Source organism: Lissotriton vulgaris, chromosome 3_1 (assembly GCF_964263255.1).
Source record: "Lissotriton vulgaris chromosome 3_1, aLisVul1.2, whole genome shotgun sequence".
NCBI classification, from domain to species: Eukaryota; Metazoa; Chordata; class Amphibia; order Caudata; family Salamandridae; genus Lissotriton; species Lissotriton vulgaris.
In genome coordinates this window covers 2,097,878,765-2,097,905,775 of record NC_141689.1, presented here as the reverse complement: position 1 = coordinate 2,097,905,775, position 27,011 = coordinate 2,097,878,765, and the positions used below count along the sequence as shown (strand labels likewise).

Below are 27,011 nucleotides of genomic sequence, written 5' to 3'. Positions count from 1 at the left end.
TATAAAGTGCAAAGATAGTTAGCACTCTTGATTTGTCTTCTGAATGTCTCCATGTGGGATTACAAAAAGATTCTAAACCATTAACATCTTCATCACACCAGAAGGCATGTACAATAATAGGAGGATGCCTTTTGGCTTAATTTCTTCATTTTTCAGATAACGATGCATTGGTTGTTTAGTGGTGTCACTGATGTTAATGGTTTCAGAATGACATACTTGTTTATGAGAATTGTCAGGAGGAGCATGATTCAGCCCTAAAGGAGGTGTTGTCCATTTTGGTGAACAGCATACAGCAAAAAAGAGAAATGCAGTTTTGCATTAGAGAGTGTGGAGTAGTTAGGGTGCCACTATCAGCAAAAAAGGTGTAACACCCAAGACCAGTCTTGTAGAAGTGATTGTTGATGTTCCTAGCTCCAATAATAAAGATCAATTGCAATACTTTTTGGGATTAATGGACTACTCAAGATACATAGCACGTTTTAAGATACAACCTGCTGTTTAAGGAACTTATTGAAGAAAAATTCAAATAGGAGTAAAGTAATTGACCTGAGAAGAAGTTTAGATCACTCAAGTTTGAAATAGCACATTGTCCTGTTTTTAAACTGTTCGGCGTGCAGTTTAAGTCTACAATTATGACTAATGCCATTTGTTTGGGACTTTAGGCTGTACGTTTTTAAGATCATAAGGGTAAATTAGAAACTGTTGCACATGCATCCGGACCTGTTAGTGGGGGTAGCAGACATATTGCACAATTGAAAAAGAAACATTAGCGTGTTTCTGGGTCTAGAACATTCTCGCCAATATGTTGGGATCCCCAATTTTCGGTGTTCATGGATTATCAGGCTTTAGTTGATTTACTGCCTATGAGAAAATCTAAGATCGTGGCAACTAAGGATGCATGAGATTTGATCTGCAATGTGTACCTGGCTGCATACATTTAATTGCTGATTGCAAGTTATTCCGGCATCAGAAATGAGCTGTCAAACTAAGAGGATATTTTGTACAGAGTACATTTGTTGGTGCTAGCTATAGGAATAAAGAACAGGTTTTTGAATTTGATATATCAAGGTCATCCGAGTATGAGTGGCATAAACAGGAGAATATGTACTAGCTTTAGGTAGCTAGGGTTCGATAGGAAAGTGGAAGGTAAAGTTGTTCTCGGAGCGACAAATCACAGAAAACAGCAGCATGTCCTAATGAAACTATAATGAAACTGAATTGAGCACAGGAAAAGATGATCCTGGACATTTCAAGACCATTTTGCTAAGGAGAGTCAGAAGCTGTTTATGCATTGGTAGGGATTGATCATTTCTCTCAGGAGCCAGAGCTGAAGTTTTTTTTTTTAATCAAGCTAATACAAGCCAAGTGAAAATATTCTTTATGGAGATAGGCTTCTAGTAAGATGTACCAATGCAGTTAGCTCCTGTTAATGAAGTGCATCTGGTATGAACTGAAAGACTTATTGAAATCGAATGGTATTGAACATATTTGCATATCAGTCTGCAACCTGCAAGGCGGAAAGGTGGAACAGGTTATAGAAAGAGGGCATGCAGATGATTTGCCAGAAAGAAACTATTTGAAAGAGAAGGTAATTGATTTAATGGATTTTTATTTGAGCTTATAGAGGGATGCCCAGACAGGATAGTGATAAAACTCCACTTGAGAAAATGAGAGAAAGGAAACCTAGTTCTGTTTTGATGCAATCTTGGATGTAAAAGAAGGGAGGTGGCAAAAAGATGAGATTTGGAGATTGTACCAAAGAAGTCTAATGAGTGGCTACTAGGAGAAAGAAAATGTAAGTGTCTGAAGCAAGAGAGAATTTATAGTCTGGGACATGGTCAGATGGAAGCTGGGAAGGTACATATTTTCTGAGAGTTTCACGATTACAAGAGTGGGGGGGGGGGTTGGAACTCAGTGGCAGTAGTGAGTGGACGAAGGGTAAAATCGATTTGGTCCACCAGTCTATAAACAAAATCTGTCAAAAGCTATTCACAGTTCAGTGTCCAGTAACAGGAAACAAAAGGAATTGCAGGCATCCTGGACGGTTTCATAACTATCTAAATTGATAAATGAATTCTTATTGTACTGTTATGCTTTCCTCTTATGTCTTTTATTTAACATAGTATTACAGAAAAGTGTTCGGCGTGTGTTGTTTAACTGTTTTAGCACAGCTAGGCCAACAAGTATCATTATTATTCCTCACATAACTCCTAGTGTTATTTCTGCTGTATATCATTATATTTTGCACTTCTGCGGAAGGAGATGTGTGGCATTCTCATTCTCTTCAAGGTGTCTTAGAATATAAATGTGCATTCTATTTCGCAAGGTTAGTGAGAGAACATTCTCTGAATGACAGCTATGGATTCATGTAAGTCCCTCCCAACCCTAAGCTACTAACTCAAGGAAATCTTTTCCAAAAAACCTACATTTACGTTTAAGCGAGTACCAGATTTATCAAATTGCCTTGTGGTACCCTTACCAAAGACAAGATTTCTATCGTACACCAATGAGGCTAAGATTGATTTTCTCAAGGTCTCCTGCACGTGGGTAAGGAATCAGATAATGTCTAAACTGTGTCCACTGCTTTGCTTTAGAAGAATTATGACCTGTATACCATTCGCACATGGTTGAAATGGCATCTTTAATTGGTTGTTAACATCAGCTTGGGGGACCTAAACATGAATGAAAGAGACAGAGGGACAGTGAGGATCCTTGGGGCGACCTACATGCTATTCCTGGGCTTCCCAAAGTAAACTTACCAGGTTATACTTGCGGTGTATCAGTTTATATTCTAAGTAAAGGCACATTGTGTACAATCGAAACATCTATATATTATAAAACTAAATATCAAAATAAAGGCACATCAGCCCTACCCCCAGATGCTACATAGCAATATTCTTTTGCCAAGTTCAACACTTCATAGCTTTACATTTCTCAAACTGGGAACTTGATAGATCTAGAATATTACCTCGAGGTGTGGGAAAAGTCCAAAACCATTAATAAAAACATATAAAAGAAATCTTAGCTACCAAGTTGTAAAATAGCGAACTAGTTTTTATTGATAATGCAAAACAGATTGTAATAAATGTAGGACTGACTACCTGTATTCGCAACATTTAGTATATCACACCGAATGTTTCCATCTGGTCAGAGGTTTTGGATGGTGCATTTTACGGAAGTCTGGTAGTGCCAAAAGTTTAGTGTTACATTTTCACAAAATACTTGCTCAACATCTAAATTACTTATCCTGTCCTAAAGGCGAGGGAGCATAACCTGGGTGAACAGCAATGATCTCAATTATAATACTCTCTAGGAGGCTCTTTAATACGATTAGAACATGTCCCCAGAATGCTCACGGAGAGAAGCTGGGGTATAGGAAACTTTCTCTTAGGCACTGGTTTAAAAAGAAGCTAAGATGAACTATGTATGTTTGCCTAATGCATTTGCTGAGCAATGTTGGTTGATGGGGTTTGTGGTGTATCATCATAATGGGAACCTAGATAAGTGATGTATAGCTGCAGATGGAAATACCATGGAAGTGACATTCTGAGGAGGTGTTAACTTCCTGAGCTTAAAAATTGTGAACATAGGCATTTATCGCCAATTTCTGCTCTCTTTCTAAGACGGGTATCTATCACAGACTTAACATTCTGATGGATAATATTGCTAACATTTTGCATAATCCATCGTTTTACAGCACAGTGGTGCAAATTACACCACTTCGATTTCCATAACATTTCTGTTAAGCTGTTTAACCCCTTCGCTGCGGCGGCTATTCCGCCGCAGCGCTAAGGGGGAGGCGGGGCCGCGCGGCGCCCCCGTGCTCGTGACGGAACCGCTCCGTCATGAGCCTCCGGTGAGCTGTGCTTGTGACGGAACGGTTCCGTCACGGCCCGCCCGCTCTTTAGAACGCCCAGCGCAGGCGCGGAATTCGCACCGTGCAGGCGCGGCGAGCGGGCCGTGACGGAACCGTTCCGTCACCAGCACAGCCCACCCGAGGCTCGTGACGGAACGGTTCCGTCACGAGCATGGGAGGGGTTAAAACACATATTTACTGTGTGGGCGGAGAGCATGTAGGAATTTCAGTGGAATTTATTTATTTGCAATTTTATGAAGCCTCGCTGGTATTCAGTAGGGCATTATATCTGCTACACTATATCTGTCCTAGGTTAGGAATTGTGTAACTTATAGAGAAGTATTTAAATTAATTCTTCAGGGAGGAAAAATGTGGCGTTTCCTCCGAACAAAAAATGTAAACCCCCCACCATATTTGCAATTTCTAATGCACCGTGCACCTACAGAGTTCATGTAAGATGTGTCTGGTTATAAAAAATACACGGCCTCGTTCAAGGGTGCTTTTCAAGTTCATTCAAAACCAAAACTCAGTAGAAAGTCCATGTTAAAACTGACACAGCTTGGATTTATTTTTCAAAACTATTACAACTCAATTTGGACCCATGCTTCAGTCTCAGTGGGAGCAAGTCTGCTGATGGCTTATCTTAAACAAATGACAGACACTTCAACTGAAAAGGAAGACTCACACATATTCAGCTTAACATAAATAATTATAAAGGTATTGTTGCAGACACTGCACAGCCATGAAGAAATATTGCGTCCTCAGCCAGCAACATTTATAATAAGATGAACATCACAATGAAGCAAATTAATAGAACCACTCCTACCACTTATACAATCATTCAATGAAGTAAACAGTGCAGCAAAATGAGATTGGCACAAACTCTGCCACAAACCAATGAAACCTTTAAGGCCCATAACCAAGCCTGATGATGACCCAGATGAATAACAGATCAAGTGTTGAAACACATTGGCAGCTTCTATGCAGGTACTGATATATAAAAGACTAGAAGGGTAATCCAGCTGGAGGAACATACATTCAATATCAACCATTATTGAGAAAGCATGCTTGTTGCATTTTGTTTTACATTCATTCTGCCTTGTTTTCCCTGTCTGAATCTGCTGCCTGGAATGTATGATGCGTGCCTGCATTTTACATCCTGGGTTCCAGATTCCAGACCAACCGATTCATTAGATCCCTATTTGTACCTGTTTAGATGTGCTGTGCTTCAACTCTTTATGATCAATAAACCCTTTTCTTGGAAATCAACTTATGCATATTTGGATCTTTTTATTGGCGACGAGGGAAACCGCTATTTCTGCCACCATCCCAGAAGCACAGGAGCAGAAAATTTCTATTTTTGTACCAGTTTTAAAAATAAGAAAAAAGGATCAACCTGGAAAATATCCTTAAAACTAATATGAACTATTCTCCTGCGTCGTATCTACGAAGAAATACGACCCATCGGCGCTGTTCTACACATTTTCAAAGTTTTCCGCTTTTCCAACGGTAAAGAAAACGACAAGAAGTTTACCGCACCTTACCGCATCTACCTTCGTGTCTTGTGCTAATCCTGACGGTTTCAGCGATTCTTCTCCGACGTTTGGGTGATGTATAAAACCCCAATAATTCAATTTTAAACTCTTTTACTCCTTTTCCTGCTGTGCGCGAGGGAGTCTTGCTGAGCGCTCGAGACTTTCCTTGACGTGTTCTTACACGTTGTGTCTCGCTCACGCGCTGCGTCATCACGCCACTAGCTCGCTCCTGTTGTCATCACGTTACGCGCTCAAGCGCCATTTTGTGTATCCATGACAACGTGATACACGATCACCGGAGACGCTGAAAAGCCGATGTCAGGCAAGTTTTGCACGCCGGAAGGTAAAACAAAGTATATTTATACACGGAAAGACTGAATTAGACATAATTTCATTATCCTTCATATACTTTTACCAGAATTACGCTCTTTTTAAAAAACAAAAGACTTGAAATATACTACCTGTTATTTTTGATGTACATTGCTACTTGTGAGAAACTGTTCAATTTTTTTTAAAAAAAAAAGAGAGAGAGCATCTTGCTACAGCCAGTATGCAATTCGACCCACCTTCAAAGTTCTTACAAACCAAAGGAGACCCGCCCATCCCTTGGACTAGATGGAAGGAAGAATTTTTTACTTACCTTAAGGCTATGGATGGTGAAAGGATGTCGGCGGAAAGGAAAAAAAACATTTTCTTACATTGTCTTGGCTCAGAAGGACAACTTGTCTTTAGGACTTTACCTCCAGTGAGATCTGGTGGTGATTCAAATGTCTATGATGAAGCTGTACACAGAATAGAGGGAAGGTTTAAACCAGTAACCAGTGTAGCCTTGAACAGGTTTAAATTTTATACAAGGGTACAAGATGAGAGTGAGTGTTTCGATGACTTTTTAACTGCTTTGCGTGCACTTTCTCTTCATTGCAATTTTGGTTTGATGACCGACGAAATGATTAGAGATCAAATTGTGGTGCATGTTAAAAGCAAAAAAGTACAAGAGCAGTTATGGATCTTAGGAGATCCCAGTTTGGAGACTGCCATAAGTACAGCCAAAGCATTAGAACAGTCTGACAAATGGATCAAATCCTTAGACAAGGTCTCTGTTCAACCTACTCCCTCTACTTCCACTGGTGATGTTAGCACTGTGAATGTTAAAACCCAAAATTCTAACAAATACGAGGGCAAAAGCAAACAATTTTATTGCTTTAGATGTGGAAGCCCGGATCATATAGCTTCCTTTCCACAATGTCCTGCTCTGAATAGACAATGTAATAAGTGTAATCGCACTGGTCATTTTTCTAAATATTGCAAAACTTCAACTAAACCTGTTAATGATTACAAGAAACCTTCTTATAGTACTTACAAACGTACAAATAGTAATGTATCTTATGTTGCGGAGAGGGAGGGTAATGATCAGCTGGTTAGAGAGTCTGGCATTGTAATTTCTATACAGTCTTCGTTCGACATGACACTAGCAGATACTCTGCCTTCTCCAAAGAGTTCAGTGAATATATTAGGAAAAACTCTGGAGCTCATGGTGGATTCCTGTTCACCGTGGACTATAATCACTCGTGATTACTGTATAGAGTCATTTGGTAATCTAATTGATGTGAATTCCTTATGTGAACCTGATATTGATGCATACAATTTTGATACTTCCAAGATCAAGTTTATAGGTTTTAAAGAAGTTCCTATTATTGTAAAAAACAATTCAGCCATTATTAAGATGTATGTTGCGTCTAAAGGTGTGAATGTTCTAGGTTGGCGGGATCAAGCTAAGTTGGGGATCTCGTTAAATCCTAGGTTGAAAGATCCAGTCTGTGTCCTGGCTATAACTGATGGCGACTATGACCTAGCGTCCATGTCAAAAGAGTTATCCATCTCCTTTCCTAACGTATTTTCTGAGAAACTAGGGAGATTGAGTGGTTTTACGCACAGAATTAAGGTCAAACCTAATACGGTGCCCCTAAAACAGAAATTAAGAGGGGTTCCCATCAGTATCAGAGAGGAGCTCAGAGTCATGCTTGATAACATGGTCAAAGATGGTGTCATAGAGGAGGTTGAATCCTCTGAATGGGTTTCGCCTATTGTTTTGGCGATTAAACCCGACAAAACAATTAGGCTATGTGTAGACCTGAGGGCGCTAAATAAATGTTTGGTTACAGATTGTCACCCGTTACCTAACATAAATGAAATGCTGTGTATGCTTGATGGTGCCTGTGTGTTCTCCACATTAGACCTTAGGTCTGCATACCACCAGATTGAGCTCACAGAAGACTCAAAACACTTCACCGCTTTCATCACTCCCCATGGTTTGTTTCAATTTAAAAGAATGCCTTTTGGCCTAGCGTCAGCCGCTTCTGTTTTCCAGAGAGCAATGTATCACATATTCAGGGATTTGAGTGTCTACGTCAAATGCTTTCAAGATGACATCCTCATCTTTTCAAAAAACATCTCTGAACATGATGGTCACCTTAGGGAGGTTTGTTCCAGGTTGGAGGAGTTTGGCTTGACCATCAAAGCTAGTAAGTGCAAGTTTTTTTGTAAGACAGTAGATTATTTGGGCCATTCACTTTCAGGGGATGGAGTTGTACCTAAAAAAAGTCTCGTGGATGCCATTGTCAAGGCTCCTTCTCCAGACAACAAGGAAAAGTTACTATCTTTTGCAGGTCTCTGCGAATATTATAGCAAATTTATTAAAAATTTTGCAAATAAAATGGAGCCTCTCAGAGAACTTACAAGAAGTTCAGCCAAATTCGTTTGGTCGGAGAAGCAGGAACAAGCTTTTAAACAGATCAAAGAGGAGATAGTAAATGCTCCTACTTTAAAGTCCTTTTGTGTCAACAAGAAGTGCATCATTACTGTTGATGCCAGCCTTTATGGTATTGGTAGTGTGTTAAGTCAGTCATCAGGGAAGGACGAATGGTGCGTTGCCTTCTCCTCAAGGACTTTGTCTCCCACGGAGAGAAGGTACTCCGTAATTGAAAAGGAACTTCTGGCTTGTATTTGGGCGGTGGAGCACTTCAGGAATTATGTTTGGGGAAATCGTTTTGTTTTACGCACCGACCATAAACCCTTAGTTGGTATCTTATCCCCTGGTGGTGGATGGAACTCCACTGCGCGTATAGCTCGTTTGACTTCACGCCTTCAAGAGTATGATTTTGATATTGTATATGTGCCTGGTAAATGTAACGTGACTGCTGATTTTCTTTCAAGGTTTCCTTGTGAGGACTCTTCAAACTTGGTTAATGACATTGATGTTGTCGCTTCTGTTGGAGATTGTGTGTCCAAGGAGTTCATTTCATTGTCGGAGGAGGAATGGTTCCTTGAACTTGGCAAGGATGTGATTTGCCAACAGCTGTTTGATTTTGTCAGGAATGGTTGGCCACTCCTTAGGGGTGTTTCTCCGGATATAGCTCCCTTTTCCCAGGTTTCATCGGAAATTGAAGAGTTTTCTGGTTTACTTTTCAAGGCTGGTAAATTAATTCCACCCCAATCCTTACAAGAGAAAATTCTTCTTCTCGCTCACCAGAGTCACATTGGCATGTCGTCAATGAAACGTCTTATTAGAGAGAGCTTTTGGTGGCCGGGTGTGGACAAAATGGTGGATAGGCTGGTAAGAAATTGTTCGCATTGTGTCAACAGTGACAAAATGCTTCATGTGACCTCTGCTCCCCTCAAGCCTGTGGCTTGGCCCACTTTTCCCTGGCAGAAAGTGGGTTTTGATATATCTGGTCCATTCAAGCAGTTACCTTATAATGCTCGGTATGCCTTAGTTCTGGTAGACTACCACTCCAAGTGGCCCGAGGTAAAGTTCGTCAGCTCCGCCTCTTCCCAATCTGTTATTCTCTTCCTTAAGGAAGTCTTTGCTAGGGAGGGATTTCCTGAAACCTGCGTCACGGATAATGGTGTTCAACTTGTGTCTGATGAGTTTGAGAAATTCCTCGGTGCATGTGGAATCAAGCATTACACCACCTCTCTCTACGAGCCTAGGGAAAATGGCCAAGTTGAACGCTTTAACCGCGTTCTTAAGGAATGTTTGAATCTTATACAGACTTCTGACGATGGTTGGGTGGATGTTGTGAGGAAAAGATTGTGGACATATCGCATAACCCCTCACTCTGTCACTGGTGTTAGTCCCTTTAGACTCCTTAAGGGTAGGGAACCTCCCTCTGATATATGTCCCTGGTGGATTAAAAAACTTGATGTAAAACTTGATGTAAATAATTCTGTTTGTGATCTTGCTGCTGTGGCCAAACGGGTTGAGAACAAACAACTACAGATGAAAACCCTGTTTGATTCCAAAATGAAAACCAAAGATAATGACTTTCTTGTGGGGGATTGGGTACGGATTAGAAAACCTGGTTTTCTGGTAAAGGGTCTTTCCAAATTTTACCCTCCCATCAAAATTGTTAAAGTCTTCAAAAATAGTGTTGTCACACAGGATGGTAGAGTATGGAATGTCCGCAGGGTTGCTAAATATTGCAATCCTGAAAATGTACAGTATTCTCCTTCTTCTACTCAGGACCTTTGCCAAAGTACACATGATGCTTTTCCCGTTTTACCTTCTCCCAGTTCTGTTCATCTAGATTCCTCTGTTGCCTCCAGGGTTAAAGTTTCCAATAGGCAAAAGTGTGTTCCCAGCAGGTATCTGGATTAATGTTGTTTTTTTTTTTGGGGTAAGATGTGTTGCATTTTGTTTTACATTCATTCTGCCTTGTTTTCCCTGTCTGAATCTGCTGCCTGGAATGTATGATGCGTGCCTGCATTTTACATCCTGGGTTCCAGATTCCAGACCAACCGATTCATTAGATCCCTATTTGTACCTGTTTAGATGTGCTGTGCTTCAACTCTTTATGATCAATAAACCCTTTTCTTGGAAATCAACTTATGCATATTTGGATCTTTTTAATGCTCCACCCATTACATACAAGGGATACGTTTTAAAAACACAAGACACAAGCATATTATAACAAAAATAATTATGATGATCAAGTAGGTCACTTTCTGTGCTTTGCTGATTTTGTACAAGATGTGGTTGATTGTGTCGGGTGAGTATTGACTCGTAAAGTTGTACTGGCATGACTAAGATGCATGCAACTGCCAGATCCAAATGAGTAACCGGATAGATTATTACAAGAGCCTATTTGGAAAGCGTCTTAATTTTGAAGTACAAAACTAACCATCAAATTGACTTTAGCTTTACGTATGAGGTTTCACATTGTGAAGGAGACTTCCGGCTCCCACAAGGACACCAGCCCGACCAACTAAGGAAATATTTATGCTGTAAAAACCCTCCGAGCCCACCTGGGCTTCTATAGGCTGTCATTTCCTTGTCCCCTTCCTGATGAAGACCCGCACTGACCTCACAGTAGTGCAGACCCTGGGTTGAAATGTCGACAAATATCCCTTGGACCAGTTGAAAGACTCTGCAATGAGACTGATTTACTCAGTCCACAGACTTACTTGAAATATTTGCTTCTCTGCCCTTTCAAATCCTTTCCTCCCCATCCCCTCAGTCACTTTGTATATATTACACACAATCACTTTATCACTGAGCACCAAATGCCACCATGTCACACGCTATCTCTCACTGTGCGTTTTTGACAGCCCTGCAACTGTAATTTGGGTATTTATAAATTTTGCAATTTATAAAAGCTCTTAGAATACCCTATATGGTTTATGTTTGTGTTTATTAATGATTAATTGGTCTTTCAAGAATAAACTCTTGATTAGTTCAACTACTTGAAGAAATAATACTCACCCGACAGAACCAATTGTTGTTTTTGTGTATGACTGCCCAGGTTCTGAGGGATACTGGGTTACCCCATTGTTACTAAACTTCAAGATGTGGTTGAAGCAGTGCTAGCTTTGCCACTTATGCTCAGCTGACAGTTACAATCCACAAAACGTTACCAGAGTTTCCAGAAGAACTGTAAGTACACATGCTTAATCAGTCGTTATTATCATCCCAAGAGGGGAAAAATGCATGTCCATGTTGTACAAGGTATGCTTATCCACTGACACTAAGAGGCTATCCCACCTTTACGATACCTGAAACTCTGATTGGGGGAAACCACTAAAAGAAGCTACTGACATAAGATCTGCATGGGATGAATCAATAACTATAAATGCCAGACTTGAATTAATTTATTATAAATGCATACACAGAACGTATAGGGTTTTCCAGTTGGGTTTTCCAGTTGATGGTTGGGATAGGTGCAGATAACACTTCCAGCCCAAAATGAATGATAGAAACAGGAACATGTGGTGAACCTGTATCAAGAAAGAACAATTTTTGAACAACATTGTAATGTAAATTTCTAAGACGATTGGCTGGACGCATATCAACCTAGAGACGATGCTTACTGGGGATGCTATCCGTTAGGAATGGGGAGAATAAGTAGTCAGAATTAATCATTGGTGTTAATGTTAGCAAACAGAAGGATTGCCGTGAATACTTCAGAGCTAGACATGGTGAATTTAGTGGCAGTATAAATTGGAATCTATAAGCAGCATCATGCTGGATGGGACACTTAAATGGGACTCCCTGCACGAGTACTAGCCTTAACTGCTTAAGAAGACTCCTATGAACCAGAATAGGTGGCAACTTTCATTATTTACTTTATCTTCTAACATGCTATATAATATAGTTACTAAATTATAGTACCTGATGAATTTCCATCCTACAAAGTTTGTACTTAACTTTGGGAATGTAAATGATGTATGCAATCAAGGTGATGTGTTTTGAAGAGCACTGTATTTATATGATTGAATGTGTGCTTTACTTTATTGTGTAAAAAAACCAATAAAAATATTCGGCAAACAAATATGATTACACTAGTTGAGTATAGTATCCTCCGCGCCAGGATACTATACTATTTAGTAGCAGAGCGCGTTACAAAAGCCTCTATAATAATATAATATAAATAGTTACTGAGAGAATGTCTTTGACAGTGGCGGCTCATTCGCGTCAAGAAGGAGCATCGCCACTTCTCAAAAATAAAAGTAAAATTATAATGTATTATCCTTTTATTTTTCCTATCACAGTCAGGGGTGGGGCGGGGCCGGCTGGAGCAGAAGAGGAGTGGTTTACACTCCCTAAGTGAGCATGACTGTTTGGCTGGCCCAAGAAGTCATGCACGCTTTGCATGTTCCTCACCAGGCTGCATTACACAGCATGGTGAGGAACATGAACATGCTCCCTGTCTCCATCTGAGTGTCTAACCAGGGTGCTCAGACCAATCACACTGCTGCATTGCTGTGTTACGATTGGCTCAGGCGAGCCTTTATGCTCGAGTGCTTTCTACTGCGGGCCTGGACTGGAGACCAGAAGAAGGAAGATGGAAGGGGACGGAGGAGAGGTGGCGCCCCGCCGTTCCAGGTAAATCCTTTTTTTAGTCAGATAGTTAGAATCTATAATATGGTGTGGGTACAGAGGCAAAGCATTTCCACATTTGAATGGTGCCATACCCCCGTGCAAATGAGTAAATGCACCGTCACGTTTGTGCTGGCAAAACGTTATTGCCTGCGCAATTTGTCTGAGCCCTGCATGCGTCTGTGGCCCCTTCAGAAATATCAAAGTGCCCCCGGGGGAACAGAAAGTAGGGGCCTATGCATGTTGCACCCCCTGGATACTTATACTTAGGACCTGATGTAGAATTTGGTGGACAGGTTAGTCCATCACAAATGTGATGACTATCCAGTCTATTTTATTACAAGTGTCATAACATATATTGCACCTGCAATAAGGCAGCTGGGTTATCTGTCACATTTGTGATGAAGTAACCCGTCCAACTCTGAATGAGGCCCATAATGTACTATGGGCCCTGTAGAGATGGCATCGATAGTCTTTATCTCTTCGACTTGAAAATGACAGCCAGTCAGCAACAAAGTTCTTAGACGGATTCAGAAAATGTAGTTATTTTTTAAAACAGGCATTTTCATTGTGAAATAACAATACATTTGTATATCACATTCTATACCTTATTAGTGAAGGTTTTGTGTAACTATTGTTGTGGAAGCCAAGGGCTACACTTAGCCCATAGGGACCACTTGTGCCTTTATTACTTGTCCCACCCAGGTCCCAGGGTCACTGGGTTGCCTCTTATTCTTGAGAAAGTCAGCAACAAAGGACAGTTAATGGCTGCCTTAGTCCAATACGTGTGAGCACGACTGGCTTCTGGAGCCTCCAGTCTCCAGCTCCCTTCCGGATTGAAAGTAAAATAAAGAATTGTCAACATATGAGTTCAATCCTTCTGCTAGGAGAAAGCGATTCTGTACCATTTCTATTATGCCTACAAAATTAGTAAGCTTTTTTAAATCCTGCATTTCGATTAATATAGAATATTTGAAAACGCTTCTACAGTTTAGAATGTTTGATACAGTAATTATTCTCAAACACTTGCAATAAATGCATTGAACCTACCTAGAACATAAAAGAAAAGTATGAAGAGAAATGTAAACACATTACTATGCTGACCTCATGGAAATTACACTGAGGCAGTGTTCCCCTTGCTCCCTGGTTTGGTTGAAGTTCCAAATAATAGTTCTTTCAGGTTCTAAAAACTTGTCCCTCTTTTAAAAATTATAGCATTTTTTCTAAGCACGTGGGAGTACTATAAATCATTCAGAATTAATGTTCAATACTATTATGTGATACCGCATGGAATACGCTGCATAGATGCATACCACAGTGTAGGACACTGCCATTTAGTGAGAACAAAATGTGCAGTGTTCTTGCCTAATTCACCTGCTGCTGTTCTTTATGGGCTTCAGGGTTAGAACAAACTAAAACATTGACTGAAATATTATGTATAATTAAGGACTTATAATGCGATACATTGTGATATTTATAATTTCATTAGTATTGCAGAGCTGGAAATTTTTCTATTGCACTTACTTAATTTTTATACAAATACTGCCAACTGTTGATGTAACTATGCTGTGCAGCAAACCATGGCGTAAATGCAACGACACGGCTCAGTATGTGCTGGAATAAATACCACTCAGACTGACTGATCCCTTCCAACCCACACACTGACACACACACAAAGGCTTAGTAGTAAGTAAATGCAAGAAACATCCACCCCTTTGGTGGGTTTGCCATTGAGATTACGCCTCAACCGAGTGATCTCACTCACATGGGTTGTGTGTAAGAATTAACAACTAATACCACCACTCCCCAAAGAGCACACTCCATTTGGCTACCCCACGCCTCACAACCTGCAAGAGTCAGCCTCCCACCGCCAAAATCCTTTTGTACGCAAACACTGTAACAGATCATCCTCTAATGATAGGGCAGTCTAAAAGGGGTATGAAAAAGGCTTCCTTTATCAATCTTCTCCCTTGACTATGTATTGCACAATTAATAAAAATAAAAATAAAAAGTGCTGTACATTGAAAAGAACACTTTCTGGTACAGTTGGGCCCACTACGCCACACTTACGCCGATTTCTATTTGTTCTACTGGAGTCTTCAGAGCTGTTCTCAGATTGGTTATTTTCTGTACTCGGGCTGAGGGAAGGAGTGGCCAGACCTGGCTCATCTTCCATCAAAGCATCTCCTACAGAGACTTGGAGCTCAGGAGAGAGGGACGCTACTTTCGACTCAGAGGATCCATCTTCTGTTGCGTCATCTTCAGAGCGTCGCTTTTGTTCTTTAGTTATGCCGTAGTGGGAGGCTCCTTTACATCTAAGGGAAGTGAAAAACATGGTTTATAATATTTTACAACATGTGAAACAATATAAGGTGAGTTTTTCACCCATAACACTAAAGACTTTTGCAGAGGCAATGGGATTACATACGGATTACAGTGCTCTATTGTTTAAAATCCTGCTCCACCAAAATTAATGGCACTGTGCACGGGCGGTGCCTCAGGCCTCCTGACTGGGTCCAGAGTGTGTGGGCCCCCCTCTATGTACTTTCCAGGGGGCCCGCTCAAGATTAGCTACGCCACTGTAATATACAACAATTACTTTTCAATTAAGTTTTTGACATCTACCTGCAAAAAGTAAATACCACCTCCTTCGTTAAATTAGTAGAATTTTATAGCAGACGCATGACGCCCATGTAGTCTCAGGACATTGAGGCTTTTGGATGCGCCTTCCTAACCACGCATTCCTTTTCACCAAGGTGTGTCCTTATTGAAGAATGGCATTTACACAGCAGCTTCCTCCATCCAAAGATGGAGAGAAACCAGATGGGTGGATGAATGAAAAGACCTGATGCATTATTAGAACCTTCCCCCTTCATCTTCATTCCTGGAGACTAAAACATGTATTTCTCCAATGTTCTTCAAATATCTACTGTAACTATGCTCATCAAATATTTTCTTTCTCCATGCTTCTACCACATGTACTTTCCCTGTGTTCCTAAAACATTTACTTTTCTATGTACTTCAGATATCTACTATACCCATCTACTCTCCGTGGGATCCCCAGATATGTATTTAATCTTCTGTCGTGTTTGGGTTGTGTGACTGGGCATAGAAGAAAAACTTAACACGAGCCAAGTCTTGCTGGTACGGGATTTGCTTTATTATTAGATGTATTGGATACTGGTAAAAGCCTTCTCTTTCTCAATCAATCAACTTTATTCAGCATGTAAACCAAAATCCATAAAAGTACAACAACCTTGACACCAGCCACCCCACTCTGGAATTCGGAGAAATTAGGGAGCCTCTGGAAATCAAAAGGGTTTGACAAGTGGGATCTCATTGGGATCTCAGGCATAAAAGACGTAAGGGGGGCGGGCACTGTCCACACCTTCGATTCACTCAAGCTACAGTATAGCTTAAATGATAGTGAGTACTTCCGTTACTTCCAGGTTCGACATGCGCTACATTCCCAGATCCCTAGGGAAACAATACTTCCAGACACTTCCCCTCTGGAGGACAGGGTGCTAGATGGACACCTTCCAGAGAAGACCATATCTCTGATCTATAGGAAACTAATCAATAACATGGACAATCCATTGCTTAATATCAAACAGTATTGGAATGAGGATGGCCTCGAATTGGACGATGAAGACTGGCAGGTGGCGGTCTCTTGCCCGCGTGTAGTGGCTATCCAAACAAGACTCCGGCTATTACAGCTTAAAATACTACATAGGACATATGTTACCGGTCCCCTTCTATTTTGAATGGGTCGTACTGATAGCGGAGAATGCAGGCGGGGTTGTGGGGAACTGGGGACATTTATCCATAAACTGTGGCACTGCCAGCACATACAAACATATTGGAGGGAGGTTCACCGCACACTGCGGGCGTTCTTGGGGGTTGACTTGGAGCTGGAGGCTTGTAGATGCATCTTAAATGTCTGGGAACCAACGACCTGAATACCCACAAAACGCAATGGGCTTCCTTAGCATTCATGATAGCGAAGCGTAATATTGCTCAGATGTGGGGGGCTAGCCAATCGCCTCAGATCGGGAAGTGGATGGAAGATCTGGACTGGTGTATGTTTAGGGAGAAGTCGGTCTACATTGCCAGGGATGTCCGGGGAAATGGAGCAGGGTGTGGGAGGCCTGGAACCGCTACAGGGGGGAAATCTTTACCCCACCAGAATTGAGATAGGTTGATGCACTTGGTTCCCCTGATCTGCTTAATACTATAACTGTGTATTATTTTGAAATGTGCTATATGTCATTGTAACAGGTTGCATACACCTGCTTGTAATCATTGGATGTGATTTGGTCAAATGTTCAGTAAAAAGAAATATAGAAATATGTATATAAATATAAGTACAACCATGAATTTAAAATCAATAAATAATATAAATAAAACACCTAATGTAAGAGCATATTCAAATACTTAAATTTACAATATAAAGTAACCATATCTTCCTTATTCCAAACTCAAACTATTTCTTTATATTTTCTTGTTCATTATACGTATTCTAAAATTTGACATTTATACGGCTCCAGACCTCCTAGCTTTAAAAGCGAGCAGATTTGCTAGAAATGGCTTAAGAAAGTGATTCCCCGCAGTCCATCCTTAATTTAATCTGAGTATAATTCTAGGGTGCATGTCCAACATCTGACACAGAGTGATTTAGTGATTTTGCCCTGTACTTCAGCTCCCATGAAGATATTTCGCTACTGCACAGACAACGGATTCTTTTGTCTCTGCTTGCAAAAGCCGAAGGCCCACTAGACATTGCCTAGCTCCCAATTGCTTACGAATAGGGAGAATCCAGGACATCATAGGCTGCAGACTCTCGTCTGGATGCTGGCTTGTTGGGCAACCCAAGCTATTATCTTAGATTTCCATTTTGCACAGAAAGACTGCAAAGGGAGAGTAACATGTCTAAACCTGATGTACAATTGCCTAGTTAATTGGGCCGAGGTGTCTGTTAAGAAAGGTTCACACATGCTATAGGATTTTAGATCTAAAAAGGCAACTGTTTGAGCTCCTATTGCTCATCTCGATTGTCAATTTATGGGCTCAGAAAGCTTCTTTAGGTGCAACCTTTGATAAAATCAGGGGGCAATCCGACCAGTATTCCTCAATGCCGTTTTAAGAGAGAATCTCCTTAATCAACCAAATCCAGTGTAGCCTATGTTCTTGTCTACTTTGGCTAGTTCTTTGAATACATTTTAGTATTCCACTAGAGCAGGTGATGACTTAAGTCTTCTCCAGAATGAAACTGGTCTTAGCTGTGCTTTATGGAAAATCTGTTTTACACCCACGTCCCAACATAGGGGCATCAAGCCCATCAAGGATCTTAAAAAGTTGCTCTCAACCTTTATTAAACTAGATAACATGCAAAACCCCAAAGCTCTGCTCCGTAAAAGACACTAACTTGAGCCTTCACTTTATAAACCTTTAGAGTGGGTAGGATCAGCCTAGTTTTAGACGCCCAATACAGTCTCTATATCCCAAATACATGATGGCTTAAATTTATACTATTCTTCTTCACCTGGGAAGACTAAAGCATGTTATGGTTAAAACGTATACCTTGATAATCAAATTCTGGGACACTTTCGAGTTCTATATCCCCTAACGCCGTGGTTCCCAAAGTGTGCGCCGTGATGAGAAGCCAGGGGCGCCGCGGCGCTGGATGTGGGTAGTGAAAACTGCCGCCTGAGAAATGTTCCATCCCTTCCCTGTGAAGTGTGGCGTATGGTGCACCCCGAGCGTCTTGAATAGGCTATAGTTCAAGATAAAAGAAATGCAAAACGGCCTGACAAAGCAAAGCAGATGACCTGTTTGGGTTAGCTATGGTCCTCCTAATCTGCGCGCCTGGGCGGCAGCCACAGTGTAATTATCACCGCACAGGGGGCCTTAAGGAGTTCACAAAATAAAGGAATCTCCTGCTGACAGGAGAAGTGCTCTCGATGGCCTGCTAATGAATAGGTGTTGTATTTTTCCTCCTGAAGGTGCGACTCCCCTGCCCCACCATCGCCATTCTCTGAAGAGAATCAAGTGACAAACTGTTTTTGAGATGGCAATAGCAGACAAGATGTAAACACTTTGCAAGCATTTTTTTGCGGGTACTACAATTTTTATAATAAAAGCAAAAGATGTTGCTACTACAAAATCCTCAGCCGATCCAAGAAAATAGTGTAATGTTCAACCTTTGATTAGGGAGGTAGAGAAATGCCGATCTGGGAAAAAAATGAGGCCGGTTGAAAATTACTGCCATAAAATAATCTGCATCTCAGACATGCTGTTCTCCACCTCTAGGATGCACATTTCCCTAATAAACCAACTTTGTTGAAAATGTTTCGATATTACATTCTTCCGTGTGCACATTTGAAAGCTGCTTTCCCTTTCCCTGTGCAGAAATGATTTCCTGACTTTTCTCATATGTACCAGTGCATGGAAATCATGAAATTCCCTTGTTGCAAAGGTGCTGAGAAGTGCCAGAAATCTCTCTACTAAAGCAAAAACATTGCAGGTAACCGGTATCAGACAGCACCTGCCCATTAAAAAAGCTTCAATTAGAACATCTGTTTGCTCTTACCTCAAAACAGATAAACATAGTGGGATGCCAGTTCATTGCCGGGACGTTGCCTTCAGTCCATCACTAGAGCAGTTGCCTTTGTATGTATGGGATGATATAGACCAGTGGTTACCAAAGTGTGTGCTGCACCCCGGTGATCCCCCCCCCCCCCCGCCCACCGGTAAAAAAAATGGTGGGGAGCCACGGCCAACTGCCAATTAGGTCAAGGGAGCCACGGGTCAAAAAAGTTTGGGAACCACTGCCCTAACGTGATGGTTCCTCTAAATCACTTCTGTGGATTAATGGTCAAAAATGTTGTTTTTGAATGCTTTATTGTCAGCCCTCTTTCTGCATAAAAGTGTGCAAAACGATCTACTAGCATCTGTAGACTCATTGGGGGTCTTCGAGACCAGCAGAATGTCGTCTGAGAACAATAACAGGGGGATTTTCTGCCCTGGAATCCACTGTGCATCAATGTAAAAATGTCCTAAATAGGTCACAACATCATTAAGATATAGGGAGAATAAGGTCGGAGCAAGGACCTCAGCAGACCCCTTTGAGAGTTACTATTCGCTTTTCTAGCTCTCCCAGGGTGCACCATCTGACCTGTGCATAGATGTCTTGGTGCAATCTTACTATATCATTCAGTAACTCAACAGGGACCTCCATTTGTTGTAGCACAGTCAAGTGGTTTTGGCCTGAGAACCAAGTCAAATGCAGATTTGGGGTTCACAAGGACCATATAAAGGTGCACCTTTTGGAGAACAACCATTTTCCAAAAAAAAACCCATAAGTCTAAAGGCCTGGTCTATAGTGCTAATACCACTATGAAATCCTGGCTGCAGATGTGACAGGGCCTCGGTCTCATATGTCTGCTCCTGTAGTCTCAATAGGCTTTGTCCACTAAAAACATTTTGTGTAACATCAGTCAAACTTATGGGCCTATAGTTAAGGGGCGACTCTCTATCGCCCTTCTTATATATTAGTACTATCTCTGCATCCTTCCAACTGCCAGGTATTTCAGTCCCTTTAATAATAGCATTCGATAAGCTGTTATTGTACATAGCCCAATTCTCATGGGTGGCACGAAATAAGTCACCGGGGAACCAGTCTGGACCTGAGGCTTTCCCTACAGCAATGCAATTGATGGCTACCAGGGTTTCACCGTATGTTAGAGTTAATTTTGATGAAGATGGTGGGCATAGTTGTATACATATTGGACACACTTCTGATCTATCTACTCCAGGAGTAAACACCCCTGAGGCTAGTGCCAATAAGTAATCAAATAGCATAGAAATATTATCATACTAAGCCTCTGGATGGATGCTATTAGCTAAGTTATCTTTGGGGTTCTGTCCCCTATTAGCTACCAGGGACCAGAATGTTTTACAACCCATAGAGGTACCAGCCTTGTATAGCTTGTCCCAGATCCTATTTTCCCAACTCGCACTGGCTTTAGCCTAGACCCCTTTATACCGATTCTGTTGCATCCTCACTTGTATCGCATCCCTGCCCTTTAACCCCTTCAGTGCTGCGCGAATTCCGCTGCGGTGCTGAAGGTTCTAAAGAGCCTATGGACTCATGACGGAACGGTTCCGTCATGAGCACCGAAGGGGTTAAAGCCATGCTTAGATTTTTTTTAGCTAGTTTGCAATCCTTAATATACAATCCAGTAGAGGCTTTCTCCAGTTTTTTGTTAATTCTTTGGTGCCTCTGTATAAAGCAATCCCTCAAAATTTTAAAAAGCTTTGCATGGATTGCCTCAATTTCCTGAGATGGGAGCTGCAAGGGGACGGATTTATCCAAACACTCAAAAGCCTTCTGCAATGCCTCATGCATAACCACTATTGATTCTTGCCTAGACGTCACATTGGCCCATTTAAGCCTGCGTTTGCCATTCGATGGAGTTAAATTGTTGAGCGGGATATTATTATATGCTATTGCTAGGTAATCAACTTTCCTGACAATTTGCAGTCGGCAGCATTATGATCACTATTACATCTATCAATTATCATGCTATCATAAACAAATTTCCACAATGGGAAAGAAAAGAAAATGTAATCTGTCCTGCTAGTGTGGCCTATTTGATTGTATGTATGTGAGGCACGTCTATCAGATTTTGTTCGACCATTACAGGCCCTCAATCCACATGCTAGTGTGAATGAGAACATCTGGTATGTTACCTCTGTCCTTCTCTTTCTTGCTTCCTTAGGTCCGGACGAGGTATCCTCGGAAACAAGAGAATAGCTCAGATAAAATAACTATTTCGTCATAAGGGTTATGACCTTCACCATCACCTAGTGCATGAGGAAATTAAATTTAATCTATTCTGATACAAAGGGTGTCAAACAATATTAAAAAAACTAAGTCCAGCTAGTGAGGTCCTCAAGTACTTTTCCGGCGGGTCGGCATTCGTCTACGGCTCTTTCGCTCTGGACATTGGATGGTCTTTTTGAATCAGCGTCTGTCGTCCACGGCCGAAGGTGAAATCCTGCCCCCTCTGGCTCTGTTCCAGGCATCTTAAAGGTGCCGATCTCCCAGTTCGCTTGTGGAAGGATAAAAACAATGACTTGTGACATGTGAGAAGAGGGGAAGGGCCAAGGTATTGAGTCGCCCACATTGTCCTCTCCGTCACATCCTCTTATGATCCTTGAAGGTCAACCGTATCACTGGAATCAATTGCCTCTACTTTCCTAACACCTTGATCTATCTCATGTTCCTCAAACATCTACTTTCCCGGTGTTCAGTTGGCTCTACAGTAGCATCATTATGGAACTATGAGGGCATTTCCAGTTGAATCTTTCTTGGGGTCCCTGCTAAGGATTCTTTCAGCAGATCTTTACTTGGAAGATTAACACAATTCATAAGTCCCACAGAACATATATTAACTTGCAGAGAACAATTCTCAAAACCCCGGTGTTTTGCTGCTGCATTTAAGATCTTGAAAAATTAAGTGTGGAGGAAATAGTAACGAAGCATAAAGTAGACTAATGTATTCTTTGCCCCTCTCTGGCACTTCTTTGGATATACAAATAGATAAACCTAACCTCATTACACCTTGAGTTACGCTGAAGAGTCACATGATAGTTGTGGGACCTTGATATTCTTGTATTGCTTATCCATTGGTCATATGGTTTCTGGGAGGCGTGTGGCTTAATATTCTATCATATGGTTTTCTCTGTTCTAATTATAAAGCTCAATAAAATTAATTGTAAGAAAAAAACTAGAAAAATGAGCTGCACATTAAATTATCATAATACTCTTGATGTGTATTAACGAGCTCAGGCTCCATCTCCTCACTGGTCCCTTCAGAAAACCATAAACAATCACCCTTAACCATACCATTTTAGTAGTGTTACAAGAGTACATAAATATCGAAACCTAAAATTGCCGCTAACATATCAAGCATCTAAACTCAGGGTCCTATTGTCTTTTCTGCCATCACGGAAAATACAGCAAAGGACATCTGCGTTAGATCTCAACAACTTCAATAACCAGTTGCCAGTGGTCAAACTTTAAAAAAAAAAAAAAGTGTACCCAAACCAGTTCAGCTTTAAAAGCTGCAACACCTTCTAATGGGTCCAAAACCACTTAACAATACACACAACACATTCACATGAATTAAATTAAAGTGGTTAAATTAAACGACTGAAATTTCTCAATAAAACTTAGATTAGTGCCAGAGCCTTTGAAGAGCAAATATGGTTTGGGCTAGGCCAGACAATTAAGTACAACATTGCCCACACAAGCTCAATAACAAACTGCCTTAGCTAACAGGAGATTTAAGGGACAAATTCAAAGCAGCTAAAATAATACAATAATGCCTGTGCCCGTTTCCGATCTAAATGCAAAATTGGATTAAATGCTAAAACCTGCATGGAGTCTCAGAACGCAAAGCTATGCCCAGACGCAGATTCCACGTTCAAAATAGCAACTTTGGCTTGTTGTTATGTTAGTTACATCTAATATAGCGCAAGACTCACCCGAGGGTAATGTCAGCGCTGCCTACAGGCAGGCGCGGTGCGTCCATCGGGGCGAGGGGGCATAGCCCCCCTCCGCCCCTCCACGCCCGCAGCTCCATCAACGTCAGTCAGTATGACATCGGACCGCCCACCCCCTTCAGAGACTGAAGGAGATGGGCGGTCTGGCATCTTGTTGACTGACATGATTGTCAGACGTCACCAGGGGCAGGCAGCAGCACAACACAAATGCGCATGAGTGGGGTCGAAGGGCGAACTTTTAGCCCATGGCCACTCATGCGCACTTGTGTTTTCACCTCTTCGCGCATGCCCATTAGGAGCCCCTCGGACTCCTAATGGGCGTGCGGCGGGTGAAGGGTAGCCTGTGCCCCAAGCCAATCCTGGCAGCGCCAGTATTGAAAGGAGCTGCCAGTCCCCACTCCAGTGCCGTTGGCGGCGCGGACCGGCGGTAAGGTAAGGTTTCAGCGCTATATTTAATTCCCTGCTGTTTTCTTCCCCCCCTCCCCCCGAGCCGCGACACCCCTTCCCCTCATGAGCCGAGCCGTGACTCCCCCCCCCCCCCCGCGAGCCGTGACTGGACATGTGCAGATTATGTCAGTGAAAGCACACAACTCTTTCTGCTGCATCCCCCGCAAAGAAAACAGAGATTGATATTGGATTGTAAAGGAAAGATAAACGGTTTATTTGCAGATAAATAATGATTCAAATAATTGATCAAACTTGAGTAGTACATTTTTATTAGAGCCATGTACCGAGATCTTGGGCGACACTAGTTTTCAGATGACACGAGTGCACTGCAAAATATACTTCCTGCTGTTTTCTATTACCTCCACTTTTTATATCGTATTGAGTGCGCGCGTTAAATGTTTTTGCAGTGCGGAATTTGTACCCCTTAAACAGAATATCGGTATCTTTGAAAGTGGTGGAAATGGTATGTGCACAGTACAGAGAGAGGCCGTTTTTTGGATACTTAAAAATCTGTGGTTAGCAGGCAGCTCAGTTGGTCGGTGCTCTTCCGGCGATTTCCCGTTGGGCTGAAAGTGTACGGCGCTTTATGAACTGTCCAAATGTGGGGTGTTGATGAGTTAATCCCGATTACATTGAGGCTGGGTTTACAGACGACGGGCGCTTAATTTTTGCAGCAAAGAATCCTGCTTTAGAGAAGCCATGAGGAGAGCAGACGTCTGCCCTGCCTTAATGCTTTCTATTAATATCCCCTCAAAGACCCAAAAAAAGAACTAGAGCAAAGCGTGGGCGACGCCTCGGCGTGGGCGCCCCGTAATGTGACCAGGGTCAAGTACAATGATTGGATATTGGATATTGGATGGGTATTTATAGAGCGCTAACGTTCGCTCCCAAGGGAGCATCTTGGCGCTGTAAAACCTGGGACCAGATCGACGGGAAGGTGGTGGGGGGCTAGATGGCTGCTTTAGTCCAGTCATCGGAGAGATTAAAAATCCACGTTTTGAGGAGCTTCCTAAATGGCTTCTCCTGCGTCTGAAGTCTAAGATGCCTTGGCATGCTGTTCCAGGCTCTAATAGCAAGGGAACTGAGTGTTTTTCCACCCTTAGTCTTCAGGTTGAATTTGGAGGGGGTCATGAGGTTTTCTTGTGAGGATCTGAGAGTGCGACCCGGGGTGTAGTGAGGGAAGCGTCTCGACAGGTAGGATGGGCCGGATTTGTTGAAGGCTCGGAAGGCTACAATGAGAATTTTGGAGAGTATTCTCTTGTGCAAGGGGAGCCAATGTAAGGATTTAAGGGCAGCGGAAATGGAAGATTTGCGTGGGAGTTTGAGGACAAGCCGTGCAGCAGTGTGCAGGACACTTTGAAGTTTCAGTCGGGTGGATTTTTTGGTCCCTGCCAGGAGGCCATTACAATAGTCCACTCGAGAGAGTATGAGGGCTACCGCAACGGTCTTTCTGGAGTCGAGCGGGAGAAAATCAAAGAACTTTCGCATGGACTTAATAATGCCGAAGCATTTACCTGCTACAGTTGCGACGTGGGTATCGAAAGAGAGATCGGAGTCGAAAATAACTCCGAGGTTTCTGGCCGATGAGACTGTCTGAGGTGGGGCAGCAGAGTTGTCAGGCCACCACAGGGCTGGACAGAAAGAGGCATTCTTTCCAATGGGCAAGATCTCGGTTTTATTGGAGTTGCAGCGGAGATGGTTGGCGTCCATCCATTGAAAGACCGCTGTGAGACAGTGCTTGAGGTTAAGTTCGGCCGTGTTTGAATTGTCGTCAAGAGGGATGACAAGCTGAGTATCGTCAGCATAAGACGTGACAGTTATGCCGAACGATTCTATAAGAGAAAGCAGGGGGATGAGATATATATTGAAAAGGAGGGGACTGAGAATGGAGCCCTGGGGAACTCCACAGAAGATCTTTTTCTCTTTCGATTGGAAAGGGCCCAGTGAAACGGTTTGAAACCTGTCACTGAGGAAGGAACTGATCCAGGCAAGGGCCGAGTTTGTTATGCCGATGTCCATAAGCCTGTTTAGCAGAATGGAGTGGGAAATAGTATTGAAGGCCGCCGTGAGGTCTAGAAGGATCAGAATGGCCTTCTTCCTTTGATCTTGGAGACCTTTGATGGTATCGGTCAGCTCGATCAGGGCGGTCTCGGTAGAGTGTTTAGACCGGAAACCGGATTGCTGGGGGTGAAGTAGGTTGTGGGCATCAAGAAAGGACTTGAGCTCCTTATGGACTAATTGTTCTGTTATTTTGCCCAGCGCAGGTAGCAGGGTGATGGGACGAAGGTTGGTTAAATCAGAGGGGGGTTTGTTTGCCTTTTTCATAAGAGGTTTAACCACACCCTTTTTCCAAGTGAGAGGAACAGAGCCAGTTTTGAGGGAGAGGTTGACTATTTCATTAATGATGGGGTTGATTTCATCAATGATGGTGTGGAGGATCTTGGGGGGACAAAGGTCAGAAGGTGAGCCAGATTTGCATGAAAGGATAGCTTCTCTGGTCTGAGTCAGGGTCACCGGGGTAAAGTGTTTGAGACTGATAGCGGTCGGGCGAGATTGGTCTAGCTCCGAGATTGAGTACACCGGAGGGGGAGGGGGGAAGTTTTTGTGGATAGAGCTGATTTTTTCCTCAAAGTAGTCAGAGATCTTGCCACACAGTTCCTGGGAAGGGGGGATTTCTGGTTGAAGTGCTTTTGGTTTGGTGAAGGATTTTACTATGGAAAAGAGGGTTTGTTGTTTTTGATTGGCCTCTTTGATGGCGTTTACATAGTAAGTTCTTTTTGCTGATTTAATGGTTGAGAGATCATTTTTTCTCTGTAGAATGTAGTTTTTACGATCGTCATTGTCGTAGGATCTACGCCATTTACGTTCTGCTCTCCTGCAGAGTAGGTGTGCGGCTGTTAGGTCAGGCGTATACCAAGGGGCTTTAATTTTCGTATTTTTTTGGGTGTTGTCTTTTTTGTTAGGTGGGCATCGTTTGGAGATTTCATGAGAGAGCCAGTTGTTGAGAGAGACTGCATCTTGATCGATGTTACCAGAGGGAGAGGGGGCATTGGTAGAGGACAAGGGATGAGAAGTAAGATTTTTCTGGACAGTTTTCCAGTTAATAGGGTAAGTGTGTTGGCGAGTTGGTTTTTTGCATTTCAGAGGGGGATCATTGAGGATATGGAAAGGGATCAGACTGTGATCAGTCCAAATTTGGGGAATGGGAGACAAGGTGGAGATGGACGGG

General features: G+C 42.2%; 1 protein-coding gene across 4 annotated transcripts in view; it reads right to left on the bottom strand.

The window, feature by feature from the left end:
* Positions 1-27,011, bottom strand: part of LNX1 (ligand of numb-protein X 1) — a 278,368-nt gene that overhangs the window by 88,776 nt on the left and 162,581 nt on the right. For all 4 annotated transcript variants that reach the window (XM_086962645.1, XM_086962644.1, XM_086962646.1 and 1 more), the window contains one exon: positions 14,837-15,081. In XM_086962645.1, coding sequence (XP_086818771.1) covers positions 14,837-15,081 — 245 coding nt within the window. The remainder of the gene's footprint in view (positions 1-14,836; positions 15,082-27,011) is intronic.